The 24,682-nt window shown below is 41.6% G+C and overlaps 1 protein-coding gene across 4 annotated transcripts in view; it reads right to left on the bottom strand.

Moving 5' to 3' along the window:
• Positions 1-1,884: 1,884 nt before the first annotated feature.
• The window catches only part of ITGB6 (integrin subunit beta 6), a 114,997-nt gene continuing 92,199 nt past the window's right edge, over positions 1,885-24,682 (bottom strand). For 2 of the 4 annotated variants that reach the window (XM_036884251.2, XM_036884254.2), the window contains 5 exons: positions 22,384-22,606; positions 19,788-19,885; positions 15,048-15,167; positions 9,527-9,693; positions 1,885-4,073 (listed from right to left, as the gene is read on the bottom strand). In XM_036884251.2, the coding sequence (XP_036740146.2) occupies positions 3,975-4,073; positions 9,527-9,693; positions 15,048-15,167; positions 19,788-19,885; positions 22,384-22,606 (707 nt within the window). In that variant the 3' untranslated portion in view covers positions 1,885-3,974. Of the gene's footprint in view, positions 4,074-7,366; positions 9,427-9,526; positions 9,694-15,047; positions 15,168-19,787; positions 19,886-22,383; positions 22,607-24,682 lie in introns of those variants that run through there. The other 2 variants (XM_057505501.1, XM_057505500.1) reach the window with 1 other exon arrangement.

Here is a 24,682-nt window from a genome sequence, read left to right as displayed (position 1 = left end):
TGCACAAATTCATTACTATGTCCGAGAAAGCAACTCTAAGACATACCCTGCCAGGGGCAGGCCAGAGTGGCACCTTCCTTCGCAAACAGAGGAAGGGGCAGAGCAGAAGGTGAGGGTTTGCCCTACAGCGCAGCGGTGAACAGTCTTAAAGGGGAAACCTGAACCAGCTGAAACCCGCCCGTGGGCCCTCAGCAGAAACCTCTGTGGCGCTGGGCCTGCTTGCTCTCGCCTGGAAGCCCTGCAGGCCGCCTTAGCCAGGGCTGAGCGGGCCCCAAGGGCTCGAAAGGACCAGTACATTAGGATGAACAGCCAATCCGCACCCCCACCGCCCCCGCAGATCTCATTCTCAGTATCGCCCACACCTAGTTGCTGCCCAAGGACTATTTTCTCCCTCTTCTCGACCTTCCCAATCTGCCCTGGCTCTCCCCCAAGCCCAGCCAGGTCAGCTGTTTGCTCCTCTCCCCTCCCCTTACTGGCTCAGTGTGTGACCACCCAGACCAACTGAACCTGGCATTCCCCTTATAAACTTCTGCTTCCTTCATCACCTGGATCCAACCGCCGCTCTGGACCCGAGCACAGGACTTGCTGTGGCCCCGACCCCCGAAGAGTTAGGTGGATGCTGGGGCTTTGCTACAAGGGGAACGTATGAGTCAGTGCTGGGGTGACTCCCAGCCTAGACCTGGGAGACGGGAGGGCTGGCTGCAGCTGGCATGGGCGCACCCTGGGTCCAGTACCTGACACTGTGGATTGATTGGTTCGTTATCTTCTCTCCCTGGAGAGATGCACAGGACCTTGGGAGCACAGAAACTGATGATTTTGTTCATTTTTGTCTCCACTATCGTAAGAGCAGTGTCTGGCATATTCTAGGTACTCAAAAGTAGCGATTGAAGGAATGTTTGAGCCCCTACTTTGTGTCAGGGATTGTTAACGGTGTTTGAAGAGACAGGCATTGCTTCCATCTTGCAGACGGAAAACTTTAGAAGTTTCGCAGCGCTATTCAAAATAGGCACTGTTGCTGGATTTCCAGATATCTGGCCTTTGGACTACAAGAAACAGTTTGTCTCAGATTTCCTTGATTTGACTTTCCTTGTCGTTCTTAAAGGAAAGGGTTTTCCTAAGAAAAGGACTTTTCTAAGCTGACTCCTGTGAGTGTTTGGTTTCCCTCTGCTTCATTTTCCTGACTTGGAAAATGTGTGGCACCATGACGTCTACTGAATGGATGTCCAGAGGACCTGCACCACCCGACCAGGTTAGTTTGCCAGGGCAGCCGCAACAAAGGACCGCCGGCGGGGGCGTAAACAGCAGGAATTCATCTTCTCACTCTCTGGAGGTGAAGTCCCAGGTCAAGGTGCTGGCAGGGCTGGCTTTTGTGAGGCCTCTCCCTTTGGTCTGTAGGTGTCTGCTTCTCCTGGGGTTACACAGTCCTCCCTTGGGGCACGTCTGTTTCCTAATCTCCTCTTCTTACAAGGACACATGACATAGTAGATTAGGGCCCAACCTAATGACCTCATTTTAACTTAATTAACTCTTTCAAGCCCTTATCTCCAAACGCAGTCACATTCTGAGGTACTAGGGGTCAGGACTTGAGTACACGAATTTTAGGGTGGGGACCACAGATCAGGCCATAGCACCACCCCTGATTTTACAAAATATAGGGTAATGTCCAGGCCTGTTTTAAAAGGCCTTGCAATGTGTGTAGCGATGCGGCAAATTGCAGCCTTTTCCCTGCTGTCTGCTGCCTCGGGGAGCTGCCCCTTCCTGCCCTTCTCCTTGGGCCCGCACTGAGACCAGCAAGGGGGTCAGAGCAGGTCACACAGGGACCCAGAAATCCAAGAAGAGGGTTTTGTAGCAAGTAAATAAAAGGAATTATCATCCATCTAAGGATCATTGTTTAAATTACCTTGTTTATTTACGTCAACACAAAACACATTAAAACAATTTACAAAAAAAAATCCATTTTAACTCCAAGTAACATAACTTCAGTGAACAGAAGTACTACCATTAATGTTTTGGCCTTTTCAAGGTCCAGCCTTGGGTCAAAACAGAATTCAGAGAAATAGCAGATTCTTCTCTACTTTCCCCAATATACACACAAAGGAAACTTACATTTTCTAAAAATCCCATTCCAGTAACAATACAAAAATATCCCACATGGAGGTGAATACTACTGTTGTGTCTTCAGTACTGCAACTTCCTTTTTGCTCTAGGTTTGCTCCAGACGCCGGGCTTCGGCCAGGAGCATGGACATTGGGTACATCAGCCCTTCAGGTTTCCAACGTGCTTATTGAGTAATTCTTTTAGTATAGCTGTGTACTCCCCCAGTGTCGGATTTACCTGAGTTATTGAGACACCAGAAGACAAAAGTCTCCAAGTGACCAAGTGGGTACAGATCTATCCAGTAGCATCAAAGAAACTTATCACAGATTACTCCGTGCCATTTCCGTGGATAAACGTGAAGCCTGCCCTACATAAGGAACCATTCACCTAGGAAAAGGCTTCACGTTACAATTTACCCAAAGGTACTGAAACGTTGCACAGAAGTACAAAGCCTCACCTGTGTTCCAGTCGTTTAAATGTTATCTGTTTAGTGTCAGTACATTTTCAAGTGAATGATCGTTATCCCTTAACTTACAAAATCCTTCAGTCATTTCACTGACAAAAGAATCAGCCTCATCCTGTGGGTAGAAGAAATGGCAAGGAGCCGGAAGACCTAGTGCTGGGCCAGTTTTACACACCCTCTGAGGCTGTTTCTTTTTGAGGATCAATGAGATGAAAATGCTTCTTTATAAAGCAGTATTGACTATAAGAAATAATATTCTATACAGTCCATCTCTTCAATCAACCTACGGCTCCCTAATTACCCACATGTATTTTACAAGTAAAAGCCTACTTTTTAAAGTAAGTATGTGTTGTATATTTGCCATATGCAACTGAAATGTGCCAGCTAGGTAATGCAAATGGAAGAAGAATGTAGATTTTAACAGCCTATTACTCTTGACAGACTTGTGTACTCTGGATGGGTTTCATTTAAAACCATGTAAAAGTTTTTTTTTGTTCAACCCACATTCCTTTTGTATTATTGGAGCTCTTTTTGAATAAATTAACCATTTACAGTAACTTTAATAAGAAATCAGAACTTTCATATGTCACAGGGTTTAGACAACTGTGAAACTGAGTAAAAATGGGTTGAGAAATATGGGAGAAGTAGTAGTTTGAAAAGTCAGGGTCAAGAGGGAAATTGAGTATAGAAATTTATTTTTTAGCTAATTAATAATCTAAGCAATTTTTTATTTTTTATTTTTCTACTGGTGACGTCCTAATTTATAAACTATTTCTTCTTTATATGCAAAACAAATAAAATACTTGTTTGTGTACCATACTTTTCAATACATACAAATCCACAGAAATTTTAACACTTCATTTTCATTCTTACATTTAGGACATCTTTGGAAGAATTTCATCCTCTCAGCTGAAATAAAAGTCAACATTTCATTTTTCATAGATTAAAAAAAAATCCTCCTTTAGGAAAGGGTAGATTTGCTAAAAATTTAGAATTAATTGTGAAGTGAGAGTATGTAATATAAGCACGTGGACTTTGTGACTTTGCTGAGACAAAGACTCCAGGTAGCTGTATTCCTGTAACAAATGAGGTTCTAATTCCAAACATTTTTCAAATGCAAATCAGGCACCCATGAATCATTTTGGTGATTTTTTTTTTGAGGCATTAATCCAACAGAGTTAGTATTCCTCTAGTGATCCCCAAAGTCACCCTTTTGCTAAGGATATTTCTCTTCTTGATTATTTTGAACCTGCCAACACAGTCTCTAACCTTCAAACAGAGAATGACTGATCTCCAAATGACCTATTATTATCTTAAACCAACCTCATTTTGAAGCAACAAAGAAAGAAAAATTAAATAGTGCATTAACATTTCATATCAGTGAAGCAGACATTTTCCCATGCTTGAAGTAGCTCTATCCATCCGTGGAGAGGTCCACCTTTTGTTTTTCCCTGTGTTTGTAGGTTATATTTTTAAAGGTACTGGTGGAGCCTCTGTACAGTGGATTGGTTCCCTAAAAAAACAAAAAAGGATCAAATGAAAGTATGTACATTTTGTCATGACATGATTTTAATATATCTAAATAATTGTACGCTACAAATTGGAAGAAGAGTCAAGCTCAAACTTGAAAGCCATTTGAATAATTCTGATTGATTTGATATGTTCTACTTTTAGCAATTTAAACTTTATATATCTTCATTTAATGTTTTTTAATAAACAGAACCAGTCCCAAATGTATATCCTAAAAATCTTACCTTTTTCGGAAAGGCACTAATTGACAGATGGAAAACAAGACTTTGGCTGTTTTGTTCACGGCTATCTTTGCCAAAGATAGTGCCTAGCCCATAGTAGGCACACGGCATTTATTGAATGAACAGAAGAGCCAATAGGAGACCCAAAGTGAAATGTATAAAGTAGAAAGTAAAACATGGAAAAAGTGAACTGGTAGAAACCTACAAAGATGAATAACAGAGTGTCTGCGTTTAAGAAGCATGCTGCTGGTGAGAGGCATTCAACCACACAAATCATCTTGCTAAGGTGAGATCGCAATTTAGAAGCAGTGACAACTAGCTGCTTGTGAGAGGCAGGAAGGATCCCCAGGACAGCAAACACCTGCTCTGGATAGAATAAGAATTAGGTGCCTTCTGCTTACTACAGAATAACAGAGGCACAAGCCCCTGATGAATGGGACGCCAGGCTCATGCAGGACGGCAGGTCCCAAGGCAGGTCTGGCAGGATGGCTTTGCTTCTGGGGTGGTGGGAAGGTTGTGGCAATGCCTGGGTAATGCAGTTGTGCTGTCTGGGCTATAGACGTGTCTCTAGGCACTGTCACCAGCACCAGAAAGGCCATGGCTCTGTAGGTGTTTGAAGAAACACCAAGCTTGATCCTCCAATCTCTCTCCTTTGGTTTAATTGTTCCAGGCAGACACAAGACAAATGCATAAGGTGCAGTTTGTTCTCTCCCGCTTTCCAGGGTTGACCTCACCTACTTTGGCTTCCAACAGCTTGTTTCAAATGCAGCTCCACCATGTGACCTTACTTAGGCAAGTCCAAGCCTTGGCATCCTCATCTATCAGAGGGATTACTGAAGGGCCTACCCTGTCCTTGAGATGACATACACAGTGCCTGACACATAGTACATGCTCAATAAAGGCTGCCCCATCTTATTAGTTTTTATTTCCAACTTTTCTTCACGTTTGCAATTCCTTTTCTTTTTGGTCCTGGAGAGAGTTGTAAAGATATTTTCCCCAGGTTTTTGGTACTCTTAACATCTCTAAGCCCATTTCTGAGTATGCAGGGAATCTAGGTACCATCTCTGGCCCTCCAAAGTATTAGAATTATACTTTGATCTCCTTACCCCATGAATTGTAGAGATGGTAGCAATTTCTAAGCACAGATTTGCAAAAACGTAATTGTATTTGCCTTCTTAGTACATTTCTCTCAGCTCTCAGAAAAAGTAAATAAAATTGAAAAACATTCTCTGGCCTCTCACATGTTTGCTCTTAGATTTGCCCTGGTGTCCTCACTGTGAGGACTCCCCCCTGCACCTGTTTCCATTTTTCCCAGAGCCAGTGGCCTGGCCTCTGGCTGAGTAACATGTTACCCTTGTTCATGTGCCTTTAGAGAGAGATTTTATCTGAGTAGCGAGGACCAATAGAAAAGAGGTTCCTTGGTGTGGATGATAAATGAAGGCCAAGTCACCATATTGACTCCTGAGGTCAGCCTAGATCATCCCGAGGACCCTCCGTCCTTATTTAGTCCTTCTGCAATAAGAACTAGAGAGTGAGGGGCAGACCGACATGGTCTTAGAAGCAGGTGGAGGCTCATTGGCAAACAAAAACCATGTATGGAATTCTATTAAGTTTAAGAGATGACAGGCTACTAACTTAAAGTTGGTTACAGAAGAATAAGGAATGCAAGAGGAAAGATGGGAAAAATGAGAAGTGCAGCCTGGGGGTGATGGGAGGGACACTGTCTTAGAGGAAGAGGGAGACTTAGGTAACAGAAAAGACACTGAAAGAGTAAACGGGGTGTGAGCAGGACCAGGTCAGACCTTCACAGGACCAGGAACTCTTAAGGGCCCCATGCCATGTCATGTCAAACCCATCCCACACTAAATATGATTTGTATGCACTGTAAAGGAGTTGCAGCTCACTGAACACAACGTTATGTCATTGACATTTGTTGAATATTTAATTTTGGGCAGTTTTCATTCTGTACTTTGAAACCATTTCATTTATTCAGGTCTATGATGTTTGGGATATGGGGGTTCTCTTGCAAAGCTAGTTGTAGGGCCTGGGCATGCTAATAGAGGGCAATGGTTGAAGCATACTCTACCATGATAGGAGGGTAATAAGATAGGAGTTTAAAGGTGGAGAAAGAGCAAGTATATATTCTTGGGAGGCAGTAGTGTTTCCTGCCTATAGGCTCAACCCAGGTTTAGCTTGCAGGAGAAAATGCGGCAATGTCCAGCATTGCCTCCTCTAGTGCCATGCAAGCAGCACCCACCCTGCAGAGGATTTACTGCTGGGACACAGGCTTGGGTCCGGCGTCTTTAGACCTAAGTATGTGGTCCTCTGGGCATGGTTGGGTTTCCCCCGATCATCTGGGGTGACCAGGTGTCTGCTGGTGCTAATTTAGGCTGTGAATTCTGTAAATGCAATGGCACATTTTTAACGCTTGAAAAAGTGGCGATAAGAAAGCTCTCTGTCACGACCTACAGCCCTCTTAATGATTGCCTCACTGCCCAAAGCTGACCTGATGTGCTTAGCGCAGTACAAAATCAATCCAAGACTGTGAGAAATGTCAGACTGAATGTTTTTTTGCCTCTAGTTAATGACTTGTCATCCTAAAAAAAATATCCAATCAAAGATGAATTGAAATATCTTCCCTTTGTGTTTTCATATATAATATGGATGGGGAAATTATTTTTAAAAGTGTAATAGAAGATAACCTATCTTTATGGCTATGATAAAATATTTCAGAGGCAAGAATGAAGCTCTTTTCTGTCCTGAGCTCTGTCACCTTTAGAGTCCCAATGGGGGGTTGTGGGTCAGGAGATCCAACTACTCCTATCGGCTCTGGCGGTCCCCAGGGTTTGAAGACCAATCAAATTCAGCTTTTTAAGAAGAAATAGGTTTTAAATAAAAACTGAACCAAACTGCAGACACCAAAATGGATGCTCTGAGCAACATTTTTTTTTTCCTGAAAGGCTATATTAGTGAAATTTGAATTGACTAATTTGAATTAAACCTCTTTTGCATCCAAGTGAATAATTACTATCCACTTATTATTTAGTAAAGAACATCAAACATTTGTTATTCAAAGAAACTCAGTTTAACAATAATACTTTTCACTTATGCTTTTGTCTGTTTAATGCATATTTTTTATCCATTTTAGAAGAAGAAACAGCAAAAATTCTGCATTTGAATTTCAGTCATGTTCTACATCCTGAGGGAAAACAGTTCATGTTTTGGGGACGTTAACTGTTAATTGAAATGTTATTTTAAAGATATTAATCATTTGTCAGTATTCGTGCCTTTGTATGAGCACATTACAGTGTACTACTTAGTAGATACAAATCACATAATCGCCACATGCTTGTTTGAGGAATACCTGCCTATTATTTCTAGGAAGGCCAAGGCTGTGCCTGGAAGAAGAGGCTGAGATTAGGATCTCGGTCCACCATGGACCAGCAGTGGGAAGTCTCTTAACCTCTCTGAGCCTCAGTTTTCTTACATTCAAAATGCGAGTATCAAGACTACTTCATAGGGCTGGTAGTTGTTAAAATAACTTCTGCTGTTTGTTTTTCTGTGTGTGCCAACTTAAACACATTCTTCTGCCTGGGTGCCCTTAGGACCACTGTCAGGCATTTGCTTGATGGTTGGTGAGAATTAAAAACAACATCTGTGGCTGGGGGATTCAGGGGAAGTTAACTACCCCAACACTTTGGACTGGGTACTATGCTCTAAGTAACCAAATTAGTCAGTCATGTTACATTTCACCTTGTTAGAGATAGACAAATTATATCCCCATTGCAAATCCATAATTTACTTTCCTACAGGGTTTTGTTTAATCATGAAAAATCCAACATACATGAAAGAGGAAAACTGTATAATCAACATCTGTGCACCCATCACCCAGATTCAACAAATATCAAGACTTTGCCACACTTGCTTCAGCTATTCTTCTCTCTCAGCTGAATTATTTCAAAGCAAACCAGCCTTCATTTCCTTTCACTACAAAATATGGGTATTTTCTAGGAGAGCCATCATGCCTCTATCATACCTAATACAAATAACCATAATTCCTTGTTATCATTCTAATACCCAGTCAATATTAGCCTTTTTCCAGTTGTCAAAAAAATGTATTTTTACAGTTGGACCATGCGAATCAGGATCAAAACAAGATCCATACATTGCATTTGGTTGTTGTATCTAAAGGCATTTTTAATGAGAATATAAAGTAGATGGAAAATTTCATTGTCCATTATCCTGCACCATATATTAAGGTTACTTCAAAATAACAGTATAAGAGATAAACATCCCTTATCAAGATAAAGATAAATTTCATGTGCTTTAGGAATTGAAGATGTCACTATAGACTTAGGGAGAAAGTGTTAACATCAACTTATTGGGGCAGATGAAACCGAAGGGGCCTGTGTTTCCTCTCTTCTCTCCAGCGATGTCACTGTTTTTAGAATCAGCAGGGTAAGATAATTGCTATTAGATAGCTGGACACCCCATTAGAGATAGAGAAGATGAAATTAAAACCATGAAACTGTTTCTATGTGCTTCTAGAAATGTAATTATCTCTCCTGTGGAAAAGAAACAGAATCCTGTTTTGTGTTTGCCTGCTGTGAAAAGGAGACACATACATTTTATTGAACATATATTTAAAGGTCGATACTTTGGGGCCTCTCTTTTTCAGGTAGCTGTTTAAAATTCACGTTTTTCAGGAAAACTAACTGGATGGCATTTAGAAAGTCTCCTCAGCTTGGCTTTGTGACCTATGATGAGGAATGAGGATTTCCTTGGAAACTGGCATGAACTGTCATACGACTCATGAACATTATTCCATGAGCTATAAGCTAACTGATTTGGGGGAATGTTTAGATACAGCACCTGTGCTTTATCAAATGGGGCCTGAGGGATGCTTGTGGTGGTAAGGATTAAGTGTACTTCCTGGGGGTCCCAAAGGAGCTGTATAAGGAGTCTCCTGAGACTCTTCAGAGTGGGGGCCATCCCCACTGCACTGAGAGGTGAATGTCTGCCAGGAGGGCCATCTGCGCCGCAGAGAGTGGACGGAGCTTCCTTGGTCTTCAGAGCAGAACAGAAACCAAAGCCGCTGGGGACATGGTGAAAGGACTAGAGAAGGAAAACGACAGGCAGAAGAAAGCAGACTTTCCATCACTGCCACAGGCACGTTCTCCCCTAAACAAGAACTGGTCCCTAAGTGTTCACATACCGTCTGCCACTTGGCCTTCGACCGCTCCGCTTCAAATTTGGCAACTTCTTTCCGATCATGAAATGACACCAGCAGCTTCCAAATACACAAGAGGACAACGCCAATGAGAAGAATAGCCAGGGAAACGCCCAACATGATCATGGCAATGTTGGGAGGTTTTGGACAGTCTGTGGAAATGAAATTAGATTAAGAAGATGGTACAATTAATGTTTTGATGTAGAGAGAGAAAACATTTCTCATTAAAATTTATGACCATACTTTTTCTACAGTGGAGGGAAAATAGTAACATCTTTTGTTTTACTGAATTAAAAAAAAATTGAGTTATTTGTTAAAGGATAGCTGTTCTCCTTCAAAGGAGACCAAAAGATAGAATAGAGGTTGGTTATTCAAAGCAAATGGACATATGCTTGAATGGCTTACTAAGGAAGGGTCAGACTCCAAAAGAGTGATCATTACTGCACATACAATAGTTAATACCATGAAGGAGACTATAGTTTAATCACAAAAGATGGTCTCTTCTGGGCATATGGTAAAGTAGAAATGGAAGGTGCATGCATATACATACACACATACATAATTACTTTTGCATGGATTTTCTTGAAACATGGACCATCTAGACATACCCTCTGAAAAGTTTACTGCTTGCTGTTGCTATATATATATATATATATATACACACACATACATACATATATATACACACAGAAAACAGGCATTGCTTTCAGTTTTATTTTCATTCTGAAGCAGTGCCCTGGTGTTCTGGAAAGTTCCTGGACTGGGTTCAGGAGAAATGGGCTTGGTTCCTGTCCGATGTACAGTAGTTGTCTGAAATCCATCAAGTCCCTTGATTCCTCTGAGCCCCAGAGCCCTCAAACCAAAGGCATGTTCCCTTAATTTCCCCTCTGATAAGATTAAGCCCTGGTGTTCATGCTTTTTAAACCCACAGCTTCCTAAACCCCCTCCCCCAAGAATTAGTGTCTTGGAATCAGGGTCTTGGATGGAGCCACACATTTTTACTATTAAAAGCATCCCAATAGATTCTAATCTTCAGAGAAGTTGGGAAACTAGATGTTTTGTATAGTCCTTTCAACTTGAACATCCTGTGCAATGTTATTTTGATTTTATTGATGATATTAATATAATTTCACAATTATACAGTACCTTCCCTCATTGACAGCAGAATGACTAATAATCCTTGCAATATGCCTGGGAGATGATAAATTTTACAATGAAACATTATAATTAAGCTTTTTCCTTGCTCTTGTAGAAAAAAAAAATCCCACCTAAAATTATCATTAAATATCTGCCTCCCTCTTTAAGAAGTGAGGCAAATCTGTGGTATCTGGGGAGGAAATGAATCATGCCTAGTTTATCCTAACTCTTATTGCTTTCAGATATTTAATAAGGAGAGTTATACACACAGGACTAGTCATACTGCTTTCAAGGTAAGCATCTATGGCTGATCTGATTTTGAGCAGACTAAGGGCCCCTTAGCAGTATGATGCCTGGCCTTGCACACTTCTGTTTTTTGGACATATAAAACATGTAAGGAAATTATACAGAAATAAGTAAAGGAGCTAATGAAATATCTATTACAGTATGAAGATCTAAAGACTATTTCTTGCATAGCAAATGAACAATGGCTGCTTCTAACAGGTTAGCAACACTTCCTCAAAGAAAGTGGCAGGTGCATGCCGCTGAGAATATATACTGCCTACAACCTTGACTGCATGTTCTTGCTCAAAGCAAGATGAAGCTTGCTAGGACCCTGCAGCCAGAATGTGAATTAGGAGGGTTCTCCAGTAGGGAAGAAATAAAGGAGGAACAAGAGAAACAAGTATGATGGGCTGGCAGAGATAATTATTTTAAGAACTTTGAGTCATTGGGAATGATACATTTCTCATAAAAGATTTTGGCCCAAATATCCGAAGAGCAGTTATTATACAAGAGAAATCTCCACTTTTCATACCCCCTTGAGCATTTCTTGAGATGCTCAGACTGAAGCCATATTTCTAGGTGGGAGAGGAATGTGGGTCCCATCTCTATGTGCAGCCCTGAGTTGCCCAAGTCCCTGCTAGTGCCACACCTAATTCTAAGGTCCTGAGTTTCTAACACTGCCAACCTGGTACGTCTGTCAGTGTGGCCGCTGAGCATTAGAAATGTGACTCTTCCAAATTAGGTTGCATACTAGGTGTAAAATACACATTGATTTCAAAGACTTGTGAAAAAAATGTAAAATATCTCATTAGTAATTGTTATGTTGATTACACGTTGAAAGGACAGTATTTTGGATATGATGGATTAAATAAAACATTGATAAAATTCATTTCACCCGTGTTTTGCTTTTTAATGTGAAATTTAAAATTACATGATTTGCATGGCACTTCCATTGGACATGCTGATCGAACATGTTTTTGGGATTCAGAGATTTATTGTGATCATACAGCCAGTGGGAGGCAGTGCAGCCTAGTAGTTAAGAGCCTGGGCTCCAAGCCAGACTACCAAGAGTTTCCCAACCTGCGCTGCTACCTAACTGCTGCAAGACCTAGCAAATTAACTCCTCTATACATCAACTTCCTCACCTGTGAAATGGCAATAATAGCGATACCTGCTTATGGTTGTTGAGGGTATTAAATTAATACATATAAAACATACAAGACAACACCTGGGATATAGTATAAGCTAGGGCTCAATAAATGAGAGCTGCTATTACATTATTATTGTTATTATTTAAATTTTTTACAACAAATACACTCTTCCCCCTTTTCTATTCCCAAGACCTCAAGGGCCCTGAACCTCCAAACTGGAACCTGTGGGTGTAACACCCATGCCCGCATTCCTGCCAGGAAGCCTCACCCACTATCATTCCTTGACCACGGCACTTACGCATGTGGCTCCTACCCGCTGAAAATTTCTCCAGATGTGAGAAAAAAGATGAGCGCAGCTCTCCCTACTCCTGCGTACCCCCAAAGGTCACTCTTCCCTGGTTTCTTTTTCAACTTCTTTGGAGGGCCCGGAGATCCTTAATCTCTGCCTCCTCCTTTCACATTTTGCCTCTTTTCTATCCATGCCTCCAGCCTCCCCGGTTCTCTGGTGTTCCTGCTGCGGGAGGGGCTTGGACTCCTGGGGTGTGGCGGGCTCTGCCCTGACAGCCCCTGGGAGCTCCACATGGATGTGAACATTTGCTGGGAAAGAAGCAGCCTTAGAGCCATCAGGTGACTTCTGTTGAGCCTCAGGGAGGTAATTTTTCCCTTGTACAAAAACACAGGGAGAATAAAAAGCTGTAATAAAAAGGCATCAGGGCATCTGAGTGCTCTCAGAAGGATGGCATGTTGATATGTCACCCACGGGGTGTGAAAGAATAAAAGAATAAAAAACCCCAACAGTTCAGCAGTGAGGAAGCATTTGTCAGCCAAAGGCATGTTTCACCAAGGAAAAAAATAAAAAATCTAAATGAAACCAACTAGATACAAAAGCCCCTGAATTAAAAACAGACCCTATTCTGGAATTCACTTTTGTTGTTTGGAACTCGTTTTTCTAATGGAACTGATGTTATAATAAGGAAAGACTTTGATTTCAGGAGAACTTGCTAAAGCCACCCACCGCCATGCTCACAAACAGAGGGCTGGGGGAGTCGTTGAAGGATTTGACTTTATAAAGCAGATAATGAGGAGACAAGTATTTTGCATCAAGTAATTCTTCATTGTACAGCAGGATGCACCATAAGTTCCCTGAACCAGTGGTCTCTAGAGTGCATTTTATATATGCATTTCAAAGAAGCTGATTTACAGATTTTCAAGAGCAAGTCTCCAGGTGCACTCAGCCCACCAAGGCCATGAACAAAATCATACCTTGAACCTTGTATTGAGCTGTCACTACCTCTCCCTGACTCAGCACTGCAAGTGATACTTTTTTATTCATGTTTTCTTGGTTGGTTTACAATGTCTTGAACTTACCTTTGGATTGCTTTGCTTTTTACACTCTTAAGTAACAGCAGTTTGATACTCTTGGTTTGAAATTCAGGATTTAATATTTTGTCAGCACATTGATAAGCAAGCATACACAACAAAACACATTTGCCTTCTAGCCTGCTCTTGCTGCTATTGTCTGGGCAGAACTCAGTTCCAAGCTTTTGGGGGGTGGAGGTGGAGGTTGCTAATAAGGTCTGAAGAGGTCTGATTTAATGCAGCTGTGATTCCTGCCAGAAAGGTGTAGGGACACAACATTAATTGAAGACAGAAAATGTGAGGGACTGGTGGGTATCTAAGAATGCAGACAGGGGGCTCACAGTCACCTGTATCACAGTCACCTGGAGTAGTGTTAAAATGCTGAATCCTGGGCCACACACCAGGCCTGTTGACTCTGAATGGAGGCATTTTAACAAACTCCCTAGGAGAGTCTGATACTCACTAAAAAGCTTACTGACAAAAGTACCTTTTCCACTATTTTCCTTTTACCTAATATAAACTTCTCTCTCCCCTTCACTAAAGATGATATTTTTATTAGAGAGCTTTCTGAGTCCCAAGCTGACTCTATGAGTTGGTATGGATGAAAATCCACAGAAGCAATGGACTCATTGTCTTTATAGGTCACTGAAGGGAAAATGGAAGTTCCATGGCCAGGATCCTCACCTGCCCCTGGTCTGCTTGCCTGCTGTGCATGAGCAGTGCTTGCAGGTGCAGGCTCGCACACATGTTGGCAGTGAGCTATCACTGACTCTGTATAAAGAGCTCTGCCCAGCACTTTGCAGTGGTGGAGAGACCTGTGATTGCCCCAGAAGGCAGACCAGATTCCAGCCCTCCGCCTGCCACTGGGAGAATAAAGGTTGGTATAAAACCTTTTACCCCTAACCATCCATTGTTGTTATTCAGCCTCACTGAATCCAGAGTGAACTTGCCTGGGGGCAGCCCACCTCAGGAGAGACAGTCACTTCCTTCTTCACTTGCTACTCCATGTTTTTGTGGATTCAGTAATATTTCAGGACCCACCACTAAAGGTTATGATCTGGCACATGTTTTATATATATTATTCCACTTAGCCCTTCAGTCAACTTTTAGAAGAAAGTACTATTATTTTTCCCATTTTACAGATGAGGAGATAGAGACACAGGCGAGATGTTGCAGAATGTCTAACAGTTAGTAAGTGGTGGAGCAGAATTTGAGCCAAGGATTTTCTGATTCAAAATCCATTCCCTTAGACGGTTATGCGCCTCCCTGTTAGCCTCTCCGAAGGATACAGCTTTTGCTTATTTTGCATTTAATTGGTCTACCTCTCTACAGTTCACCAGCCAGCTTTTGGGGAGATGGGTACAAATACGCTCATTTGTTCCTTTGTTTTTATAAGAGACATTGGAACGTGTCAGACTTTTCGACAGGTATTGTTCAATCAATGGGAAAGTAGAAGCACTCCTCAAAAATTTGGAAATGTCTTTCCCAGCAAGCTACCCAAAGTGTTTTCTGGTTGGTATCTCCACTCCCATGTAGTATCACTTACCAATGGCAATGGAAGGCATGCCACCCACCTTGCTCGCTGATGCCGTGAATGATGGTTTTCCCTTCACCATCTGTAGCTATTAGGAATGTAATAAGACATTCATTTTCTCCTTGCAGAGAACAGGAAATAGAACCATCCTTTGAAAAATCTGCAGAGTAAAAGAGTCATTCATTAGGTTAAATGAGACTTCAGAAGAGATTATTTTTAAAGCAAAGTAGTAATGAGTTTGAATATGCAAATGGGAATAGAAAAGACAGGATTTTCCCCACCAAATGAGGTTTCAGTTTCTAGTCAGATACCAGAAGAACAATTCCAGGTGTGGTCAATCAGGACCGACCATCAGATGCAACTATCGGACTGATGGGGGCAGGATTTCAACAGAGTGGAAGTACTTTAAGGCCAGTAAACTCAGTTGTTTGGGGAACAGAATGGCCCTGATTATGGTAATGGAGGGGCCCATATGTTCTTCTTGGCTGAGCATCTGGGAGGAAGCATGGATTACATTCCAGAAAGACACTACATGCTCCAGTCTGATACCGATACTTTTAAAGGGGCCTTTCCCACAGCAGCAGAGTCACGATGGCTGGCCGTGCACTGTCAAGACAGTAAGGATACATTAATATTAGGAAACAGAGGTTGAAGTGTTCTGTAGCTCAGGGACCAGCAGGGTGAATGTAAATCCTAGATTAAAAGGAACTCAGAATGACAGTTGCCTACCATTTGGTATAATTTCTTGATTTTTAAGGAAACATAATCCAGTTTTCTTTTAAATAGAACTTTTTTCTCGCTGAGCTTATTCAAGAGGCAGAAAATGAATGTCATGACAGGAAGTAAAAATATAGTAAAACCATCAATCTGAGATGTTAATACTGTTTTTCAGGAATTTCAGCGCTCTGACACCTGTACTAAAATTATGTAGCATTTTCCTAATTAAAAAAAAACTTGCTTAAAGTTTTCTTATCTTCAAAGTGGGAGGCTTTTTAATGATACTCTTACAAACTCTTTTTTTCAGGAATCTGTTTGCTCTCAACCTAAAATTTTTAAATATGTAATCCAATATTCATGTACTATGACACATTGGGCTAGAATATTAAAACTGGGACTGTCCCAGATAATCTTAGACATTACTAGATTGCTAGTGGATTATTACTTTTGCTAGACCTCTAACTTTTCTCATTAGCTTAAAAATAAAATGGTTTTAATAAGACAGAATCTACACGTGTTCCTTTGATTCTAACAAAGAAAAATTAAGTTATAGTCTATTTTTAGTTCAACCAGGCCACAGCCATGGACAGATAGAAATATTAAGTTGTTTTTTTGCATGTCAGGATCTGTTAGATATGCCCGTATTATCTATGAAAATGGGGGCTAATGAAACATTTAGCATTATTAGTAAGATTTCAGATGACAGATTCAAGGGAACAAATTATTTCTGAATTCATTAGAAACATCTACATATATAAGTATACCAAGAATTCTAATTATAAATCATTCTTATCTGGTCATTTCCAAATGTTCACGATCAACTGAATCACCTTTGAAATCCATCTTTGAAAGTATGGATTGCAGGAACCCAGCCTTGGGTGTTCTGATTCGAGAGGTCAGTGGTATGCCCGGGAGCTTGTATTTTAGTGAGTTGTTTCATAGTTTTTTAATAAGGTAACTGATTAAGAGGTTTGGGAACCTCTGGGCAACTCTTGACTGGTAAAATTTGTGTTATTTCACAGCACTGCTTATGTAATTCATACTTTGGTCAGTTTTAGATGGAGTAACAGGAGGGCTTTACCGCACTTCCTTTATCACACTACTCCAGTTAACTAGGATTCACTAAGTCTTGGGGAACATGCCTTTTCTTGTCTGAGTGATTTTATTCCCTCCCTCTCCCTCTCCAACATGGCAGCACACACCCACTCTGTTCCTGTCGAACTTACTTAATGGAACATTTTATTCTCAGGAAATATGTGCACGGCTTATAATACTCCTTTCAGTAATATTAATCCTGCTTTGTTATTTTCTTTTAAATAGCTACTCTGAAGCACAGGGAGGCTTAATTTACTTGGCCAGGATTACTTAAGTTTTAATGGAACTGCTAATATGACCTTTGAGTCATGACTCCCTTCTTGCTTTAATTACTTCACCACTCCTTTTCATGACTGTGGGACTCTAGACTGAGCCTGTTTTGTAGTGTTTGGGAATTAAAGTGGTGTTATTGAATGTGCAATGAAAGGATCCAGCTTGGGCTGGAGATTTGCATAATTAGTTGCTAAGGTTTTCTTTTGCTGTTCATAAGAAATGGACCTTTCTTTTTTACTCACCTTTCTGAGTGTCAGCAGTGTGGTTCTAGAATAATACAATGAAAAAAAAAAAGATCTCAGGTGGCTCATGAAATCATACTTAGAAAAGGAAGAAATATGAAAATGGGGGTGAGGAGGCCAGGTATAGGAAAGTCCAGGAAGGATGTGGAAAATATAGACTGTCTGTACCATCCCTATGCGTTTAAAACCTCCACTCTGGGGCCAAGTCAATAGTTCTCAGAGAAAAACAGTCTTTCAGGAATAAAAAGGGTTCTGTGGTCAAATAAGTTTGGGAATTCCTCTTTACCCTAATTCTTCCCTGTGCCTCTCTTGAAAATTCACAATGCACATTTAACTTCATGTGCATAACAACTCTCAAAAGTCCTGCAAAGAAAATTAAAGGCATAGCTTTTCAGTTCCAAAATTTATATGACCACGGGTGCTTTTCTCCATTTAACACTTTTAGAGCTAGTGTTCCATGGAGCACACTTTGAGTAACAATGCTCTGAGTACATGAATACTGGGGTAAATTAAAAATGTCCCTTTCAGTTAAATGCAATGAATAAAGTTAAACCACATGTCCTTAGATGTGCTTGGACAAGTCAAGACAGCACAGTTGAGGAACAATTTATTCATATTAGGAAGTTTTGCTTATTTTACTTTTTCTCCATGTCCTTGCTGGGGGAAGGAGGGCTGATAAAAGACCCTGTGTAAGAGCAAATATGCTGTGATAATTTCAAGATGATATGATCAATAACATAAGTGGGTGAATAAATTGAAATAGGACTTATAAAAAGGCTCATTCAAAAAGTGGCTTTTTAATTCATAGGCTGACTTTTTTTTCAGATTCATAAAGATTAGTGCTTTCAATGGCATTAGCAATTTATTATATGCAACTTTTGAGTTAGAAATAGTTGTATTCCCTTATTTTCAAGATAATTTAGTCAATTACACAAGAAGAATCCTGCAAATATTTTAAATGCCATTTGAGACCTAGCCTACTCTTTCTTTCAAATCCAGGCATTTATGGCCATCTACTCAGAAAACTGCATATATAAATACAGTGACTCCCTGCATGCTTCTAAGTTTCACTCCTCTTTTTCCAACAGCACGTTAGATTTCCCACGCCGTTAGTGATTGAATTCTAGTAATTTGCAGGGCATTTTCTGCAATTTTTAGTCATTTCTTGGATACACCTGGTAAATATCCTATCTGTTTGCTGGGAAATGAAGCCAGAAGGATCTGCTAAGACTCCATATTAGTTACTAATGTGAATGGTCCACAGATGCCGCTTTACTAAGTGCTTTTCCTGCATCTTACCTTCAGTATTAGTGTAAGGTACACACCATCTTGTCCAATTTATGGCTATTTGGCATATTTATCTTCAGTCATCAGAAAAGCACAGCTGAGGGGCTTTATGAAGACTAATCATGCCCCTCCCTATAGGGTTATTTAACTGTGCACAGTCAGAAATCCCAGGTTTGAAACAATGTAAGACATTTGCAGAGCAATATAAATGTCACTAACTTATTCCACTTTGGAAATGGACTAATTTCTGTATTCTAATTCCATCTATTCAAAATACACATTCTAGAGTGTCATAAATTATCATTTGATTATTCCACTTTGCCTGAGATACATCTCGATCGTGTCTCTAATGCCCACAGAGCAGCCCATTGCATCTGAGCAGCATAATGCAGAGTTCGCGATGATGGAAAAACAAGTTCCCCCAGATTGTCCCTTTAGGAGGAGCCAGTTATTTCCTATGTTTGAGAGTTCACAGATTATTTTTAAATGGCCTTCCCAGCTAAAATACAGCCTATTTAAATATTTGAGATGACATTTTGCCATTAGAATCTGATTTCAAGTAATTAATTTCACAAAGCCAGGTAGCAACAAGAGCAGAGGTTGCTTAGCAGTTAAAGGTAACAGGCCCTTCTTGTATTTTGGAGGTGAGGCTACAGTGAATTAAGGAGAGTCATGTCCCTGTTTAGAAGGTTGAGAGTAAAAGTACAAAGGGGAGAGAAGGAAAAATGGCCACAAACCAGGGAGTGCCCGTGTCTGAGGGCTGTCTCAGGAACTCATGACACAGCACGCTTTGTCCTATCTTGAAATAAGGCTCAGATATTAGAGGAAAATTTCTGGTTTAGGGGTTAATATTTAGCTATTTCTTCAATTCTCTTCTAATTAAGGACATATGCATTCTACAATTCTGTACAATTGCATTTACTAAACAGAGGTGACCTTGCTGACAGAGCTGAAGTCAGATAGAATAGCCATGACTTTAAATTGCTTGTATCCCAAACTATCAAATTTTAAACTTAATGGAATGCATTTACTCTTAAAAAGTAATGCGAGTGTACTGAATGCCCTGGTACAAATGAGATCAAGCTCCTGAAAAACCCTTCACTGAGTTTCTGCCTCCCAGGAACTTTTATGTAAAGGGAAGGAAAGCAATTTCAGACAAGCAGAACCTTCTTCTTCATTGATGGTCGCACCAGCCAGTTTGCATTTGTCAACACACTCGTCCCGGGCCCGGCCATCTGCAGACAGGTGGCACTCGATGCAGCTCCTGTAAACATTATTCAACAGAGGTGATCAGTCGTAACGGTGGAACATAGATATGTAGCTGGGATACGGCTTTAATGCGGTTACTGTGGTCTGTGTGATATGAGTGTCTCATAGAGGATGTTGCCTTTTGTTACTTTCAGAAGGATAGTTGGGTGATGTCCAAGAGGAAACTGTCTTTCTCCGAATTGTACTCAGTGATCAATGTTCCCCTGAGCCGTCCTTGATAATAGCTCCTATCATTTATCTGTAACGATTGCTTCTAATTGGTTGTTAACAAAAATTATTTTGGTATTTGATTTAGCTGTTTTCATTTTAAATTTTCCTCAGAAGGGTTTGTGGTGCTTAAATATGAATTCTGACTAGACAAATTCTGAATTTCTTAACAGAAATAGTCTGTATCTTAACAAGAATTCTAGGAATCCACATATGTCGTGAATGACTATTATAAATATTCACTTTTCTGTAACTCCTTTAAATGAGTCCAAGCCTTGCTAGGGGTATTTTCAAAAACTGAGGATTACAGCCTGGATCCTCATTAATGCAGGCTTTTTAATAAAAGATTGCTACTGTCAGAAAAGTGTATTTCCAAGAACATAGCCCAGGAATTAAGCTTCTCTAGTGATTTCTATACAGCACAGTAAAACTTAGACCCTGAACTCATCTTGCATTGCAAATCACTTTACAGACAGTGTCTGGAGTAACCCCAAACAGCAGAAGTTTTCTTACTGTGTGCCCGCATCATGCTGCCTCTTCTCTTTCTCTGGCCATGAAAATGTACACCCTCCTAAGTTCTAGGAAATATTCCCTACCGCCACTCATGCCTCATCAAATTTCAGCTGAAACTGCATTTCTGGAGGCAAGCCTTTCCTGAATGTTACCCGTTAGCTCCCTTGTGGCGGAAGCCTTTGAATTCCTCTGCAGGAGGGGCTCAGAGCAGCAATCTCCTAGAAGCCTATGGGAGTGGGGATAGAAGCCTGTCTGGAAGTTGCCTTTGCCTTGCAAGCATATTGCATGATCTAGGTCATATATTTACTTGGAGCGGCTTTGTAGGGGACTGTCGGAGATTCTCAAAGTCCTTAAAAAAAGAACACCTCTGCCTCTGTGCATCTTATCTGTGGACGCTCAAGGTAGTCTGGTAGCCCTATCTCTTGCCATATACTGCCACAGCACCCTTTTAGCCCCTGTTATAACTGTCTGCCCAGATGTCATTATAATCACTTTTAAAAATATCAACCTTTCCCACTAGATTCTCAGCACCTGCCATGGCAGGAACTGTAACCGTTTCATTCATCACTGCATGCTCATAGCCTGTTAAAGTGATTCCTGGCATGTAGTAGGTACCTACTACTACCTATTTGATAAATGAATGCATGAAAAAATAAATGGAAGAATGGACTCATCTCAAAAGTCACATAAACACCAAGGAGATCACTCTACCTGATTCCTCAAATATGAACTAGTTTGAATTGTTAATTTCCTATCTCATAAACCAGATTGAAGATCAAATCATTTTTACAGAGATGACACAGAAGCATAATAAAAGAAACATTTTCTGTTAAATTCTATTCAAACAAGTCTAACCACGTCCCCATGCTTTTCTTGGTATCTTCCCAGGCACAGCGACAGAGAAGTTTTGACACCTGAATGGTGAGTAACAACTGACCGAATATTGATTTTCTTTCTTCATTTACATGGTAAATGCAAAGGTCACCACTTTGGGTACCAGAGTTAATGAAAATACCAACTGCTAAAGCGTGCTTGCTGCCTCACCCATTATACCCTGTGATGTCATAACACGGCCAGTTTGGAGACTTGCCTCACTTGACCTACAAACGTCACCCCACTTCCATCAAGAAGTTAGCTGCCTACCAAAGAAATAGATTTTTCTAACTGGAAAATAGGAAAATGTGTTTTTGTCATTGTTGTTCATATGGTATAAAAGAAAATACAGCTCACAAGAGCTGTGTGGAATGACGACCAGAGAAAGGTGTCAAAGGGCGTAAGTGGTAAGAGGAGGGAAGGAAAGAGTCAGGATCGTCTTTCTCTCTCTTTGTTTCCAGGAGTCTGTGGACAGGAATGAATGAGTAAGGGCGGCTGTAAACTTCCAGATAAGAAAGAAGCTTGTCTGGTACCCGTGAAGAGGTTCTGTGTGGGTGTTGCCAGTCTACCTCCAGGACCTTCCTTATGTGTGGCTGATATCGTCACAGAGAGGCGATCTGATGTTATCAGTGTGGGACGTCAGCTCAGCTTCCTGGGGCTGGTCTCCAGCAGAAATGTGACATTTGTGGTCCTGGGTAATCAGGGCTGAGAAAAAGGCAAGTGACAGGCAGCCAGCCTTTGGAGGCTGATGAGCACAGAGGCCTTGGGCTTGAGCGCTTTGATGGAGGCTGGGAGACCCACCCCAGCAAAAGCCATCTGAGGTCCGAGCTTATAAAATGCCCTAACTTCGATCATCGTGAAACCTAGAGACAAAGGCACGGAAGAAGGGAGAGATGTTACCGTCTAGAGTTACAGGGATCGCCGCAGGTAGGGCAACGTTCGCAGTTGGGTCCCGAGGCCCCAGGGTTCGTGCAGACACACTTGCCGCACACGCAGTCCCCGCGGCCGCCGCAGAGCGCGCCGTCCTCGGAGACGCAGGGCTCCGTGCGGCCCGAGCAGTTGCAGTACTCGCCCGTCCAGCCGCTCCGGCACTCGCACTCGCCGCACGCGCAGTCGCCGTTGCCTGGGGGAACAAAACGTCTGGGTTGCTCAGGGCCAAAGCCATTCCCAGTGTTCTGGGGCCACCTTTCCTCTCTGCCCTCAGACGCCACCGAAAAGATGCAAGCAGAAAAGATGAGGAAGAAGGGAGCGGGCGGGTGCGGGGAGGGAAGGGATTGAGTGTAGGTATGTTTTATGGGATGCGTTTTGCTGGGTATGTTTATTGATCTGGTCTCTTAACTGAAGATTAACTTGATTACCTGATGTTATATCAAACAGAATTTATAGTCACATGAAATGAGACAATCCAGAAGCCTACAATAGCTGCTGGTGTGTGTGTGTCTATAAATACATATGTATATTTAAAATGGTTTGTAACTTTTTAAATTTTGATTAAGCTGTCATGGGATAGGGATGCAAGACAGACCTGGATAATATCCCACCTCTATGTCACCCTAGCTGAGTAATCATAACTGCCTCATCTATAAAAGACAGGAAATAAAATTTCCTTCTAATAGTTGCAGTCAGATGCGATGATGTGTGAATCTCCTAGCTTGGCGTTCACCACTTAGATGTCCTGCAGGCATATAGTGAATGCTCAAAAAATGCATTTATTTAACAAACTTGGATGGAGCATGTACCCTATGCCAAAGATTGTATTAGGCACAGGGATACGAAATTAAATAAGATAAGGTCACTGAGCTGATAGTCTAGAGTAGAAGACAAGTAAAACAAATACTATGAATAACAAATACAATACGATATGATGCATACTAAGTGCACAGGGGAAGAGTTTGCAAATTAGAGATTTGGGGAAGTTTCTGAAGTAAGTGAGGCTTGAGCCGAGGTTGGAGGATCAAGATAGAAGATAGAAGAGGGTTACATGCATTCTAAGCAGAGAAAAAATCATTGGTAAATGACAGAAGTGTGTAATTGTGTGACCTGCTTAATACCCACAGTAGGTTCATATGGATAGAGTCAAAGCTACATGTGGGGTGTGGCATGAGGGGAGGATGGGAAGATTAGCAGAAAGTCAGAAATCACATCATGAAAGCTCTGTGGCCAAAAAAAGAACTTTTATCCTGAGAGTTATGGAATTTTAAGTAGGGGAGAGACCTGAACAAACAGGTGTCTTGAAATATCCGGACATCAATAGAGAGGGTCAAACTAGAGACAGGAAGATTGGTTAGGAGGTTCTTGCAGCAGTAGAAGCAGGAACCGTGGAATGGAGAGGAAAGGGTCACAGTTCCGGGCTGGAATACTGTGGGTGTGAGTGCAACAGGTGCCCGCGTAGGTGGGCAGACAGGGAGGGAATCAACCTCAGGTGACCAGGTGGGTGGCTGGGCATTTTCACTGACCTGTGCTGGAAGCTAGCTCATGCTCAGTACCTTGTCCCCAGTGCTGGGCGCAAAGTAGTGCTACAGTTTGGAGCAAAGAGATTGCTCTGAGGCAGAGGAGGAAGAGCAGCTGTGAGTGGGGAAGAGCTTGCGGAGCCTGTGGATGTGTTAGTAGGTACGTGAATGTGGGCACAGATAGACCTGTAGTTTGGGGGGTGGGGTCCATCAGGGACAGGTGGCCACTGAGACTGTGGGGGATCCCATCATCTAGACTAGAGGAAGCATAGTGAGAAAAGCCCTGGAGAATATCAGCGTTTAAAATGTGGTCAGAAAAAAAGGGCCCTTACAGAAGAGACTGAGAAGTAGGAGATTATGAGAGTGATGTTGTGGGAGCCTCGGGCAGAGGCCGCTAGGAGGAGGCGGTGGGTGGACAGCTGCTACCCACGAGCATCTCATCCAGTCCTGAAGAGCCCCTCGGGACCTGGCCACATAGTGGGGTGTGAAATACTGTAAGATGACTGAGTGCTTGTGATAATAGCCTAGTGCTCTTTCCATAATATCTTTTGGGTGCCTACCACAGCCAAGATACTAAAAGAGGCATGGGATGTTCCAAACAAATACCATTTATTTACAAACTTCCTTAACTGAAACTTTCCTTCAGAAAAAGAAATGTATCCCAGGCACTGCCTCATTAGGTTTGCTCTTCCAGTACCTACTGTGAAGGTACAGGGGGAAGGCCAAAGTGCGGGAGCACTCTGATCTGG

Source organism: Manis pentadactyla, chromosome 8 (assembly GCF_030020395.1).
Source record: "Manis pentadactyla isolate mManPen7 chromosome 8, mManPen7.hap1, whole genome shotgun sequence".
NCBI classification, from domain to species: Eukaryota; Metazoa; Chordata; class Mammalia; order Pholidota; family Manidae; genus Manis; species Manis pentadactyla.
Note: the sequence above shows the minus strand (reverse complement) of the source record. Positions and strands in the feature narration are given on the sequence as shown.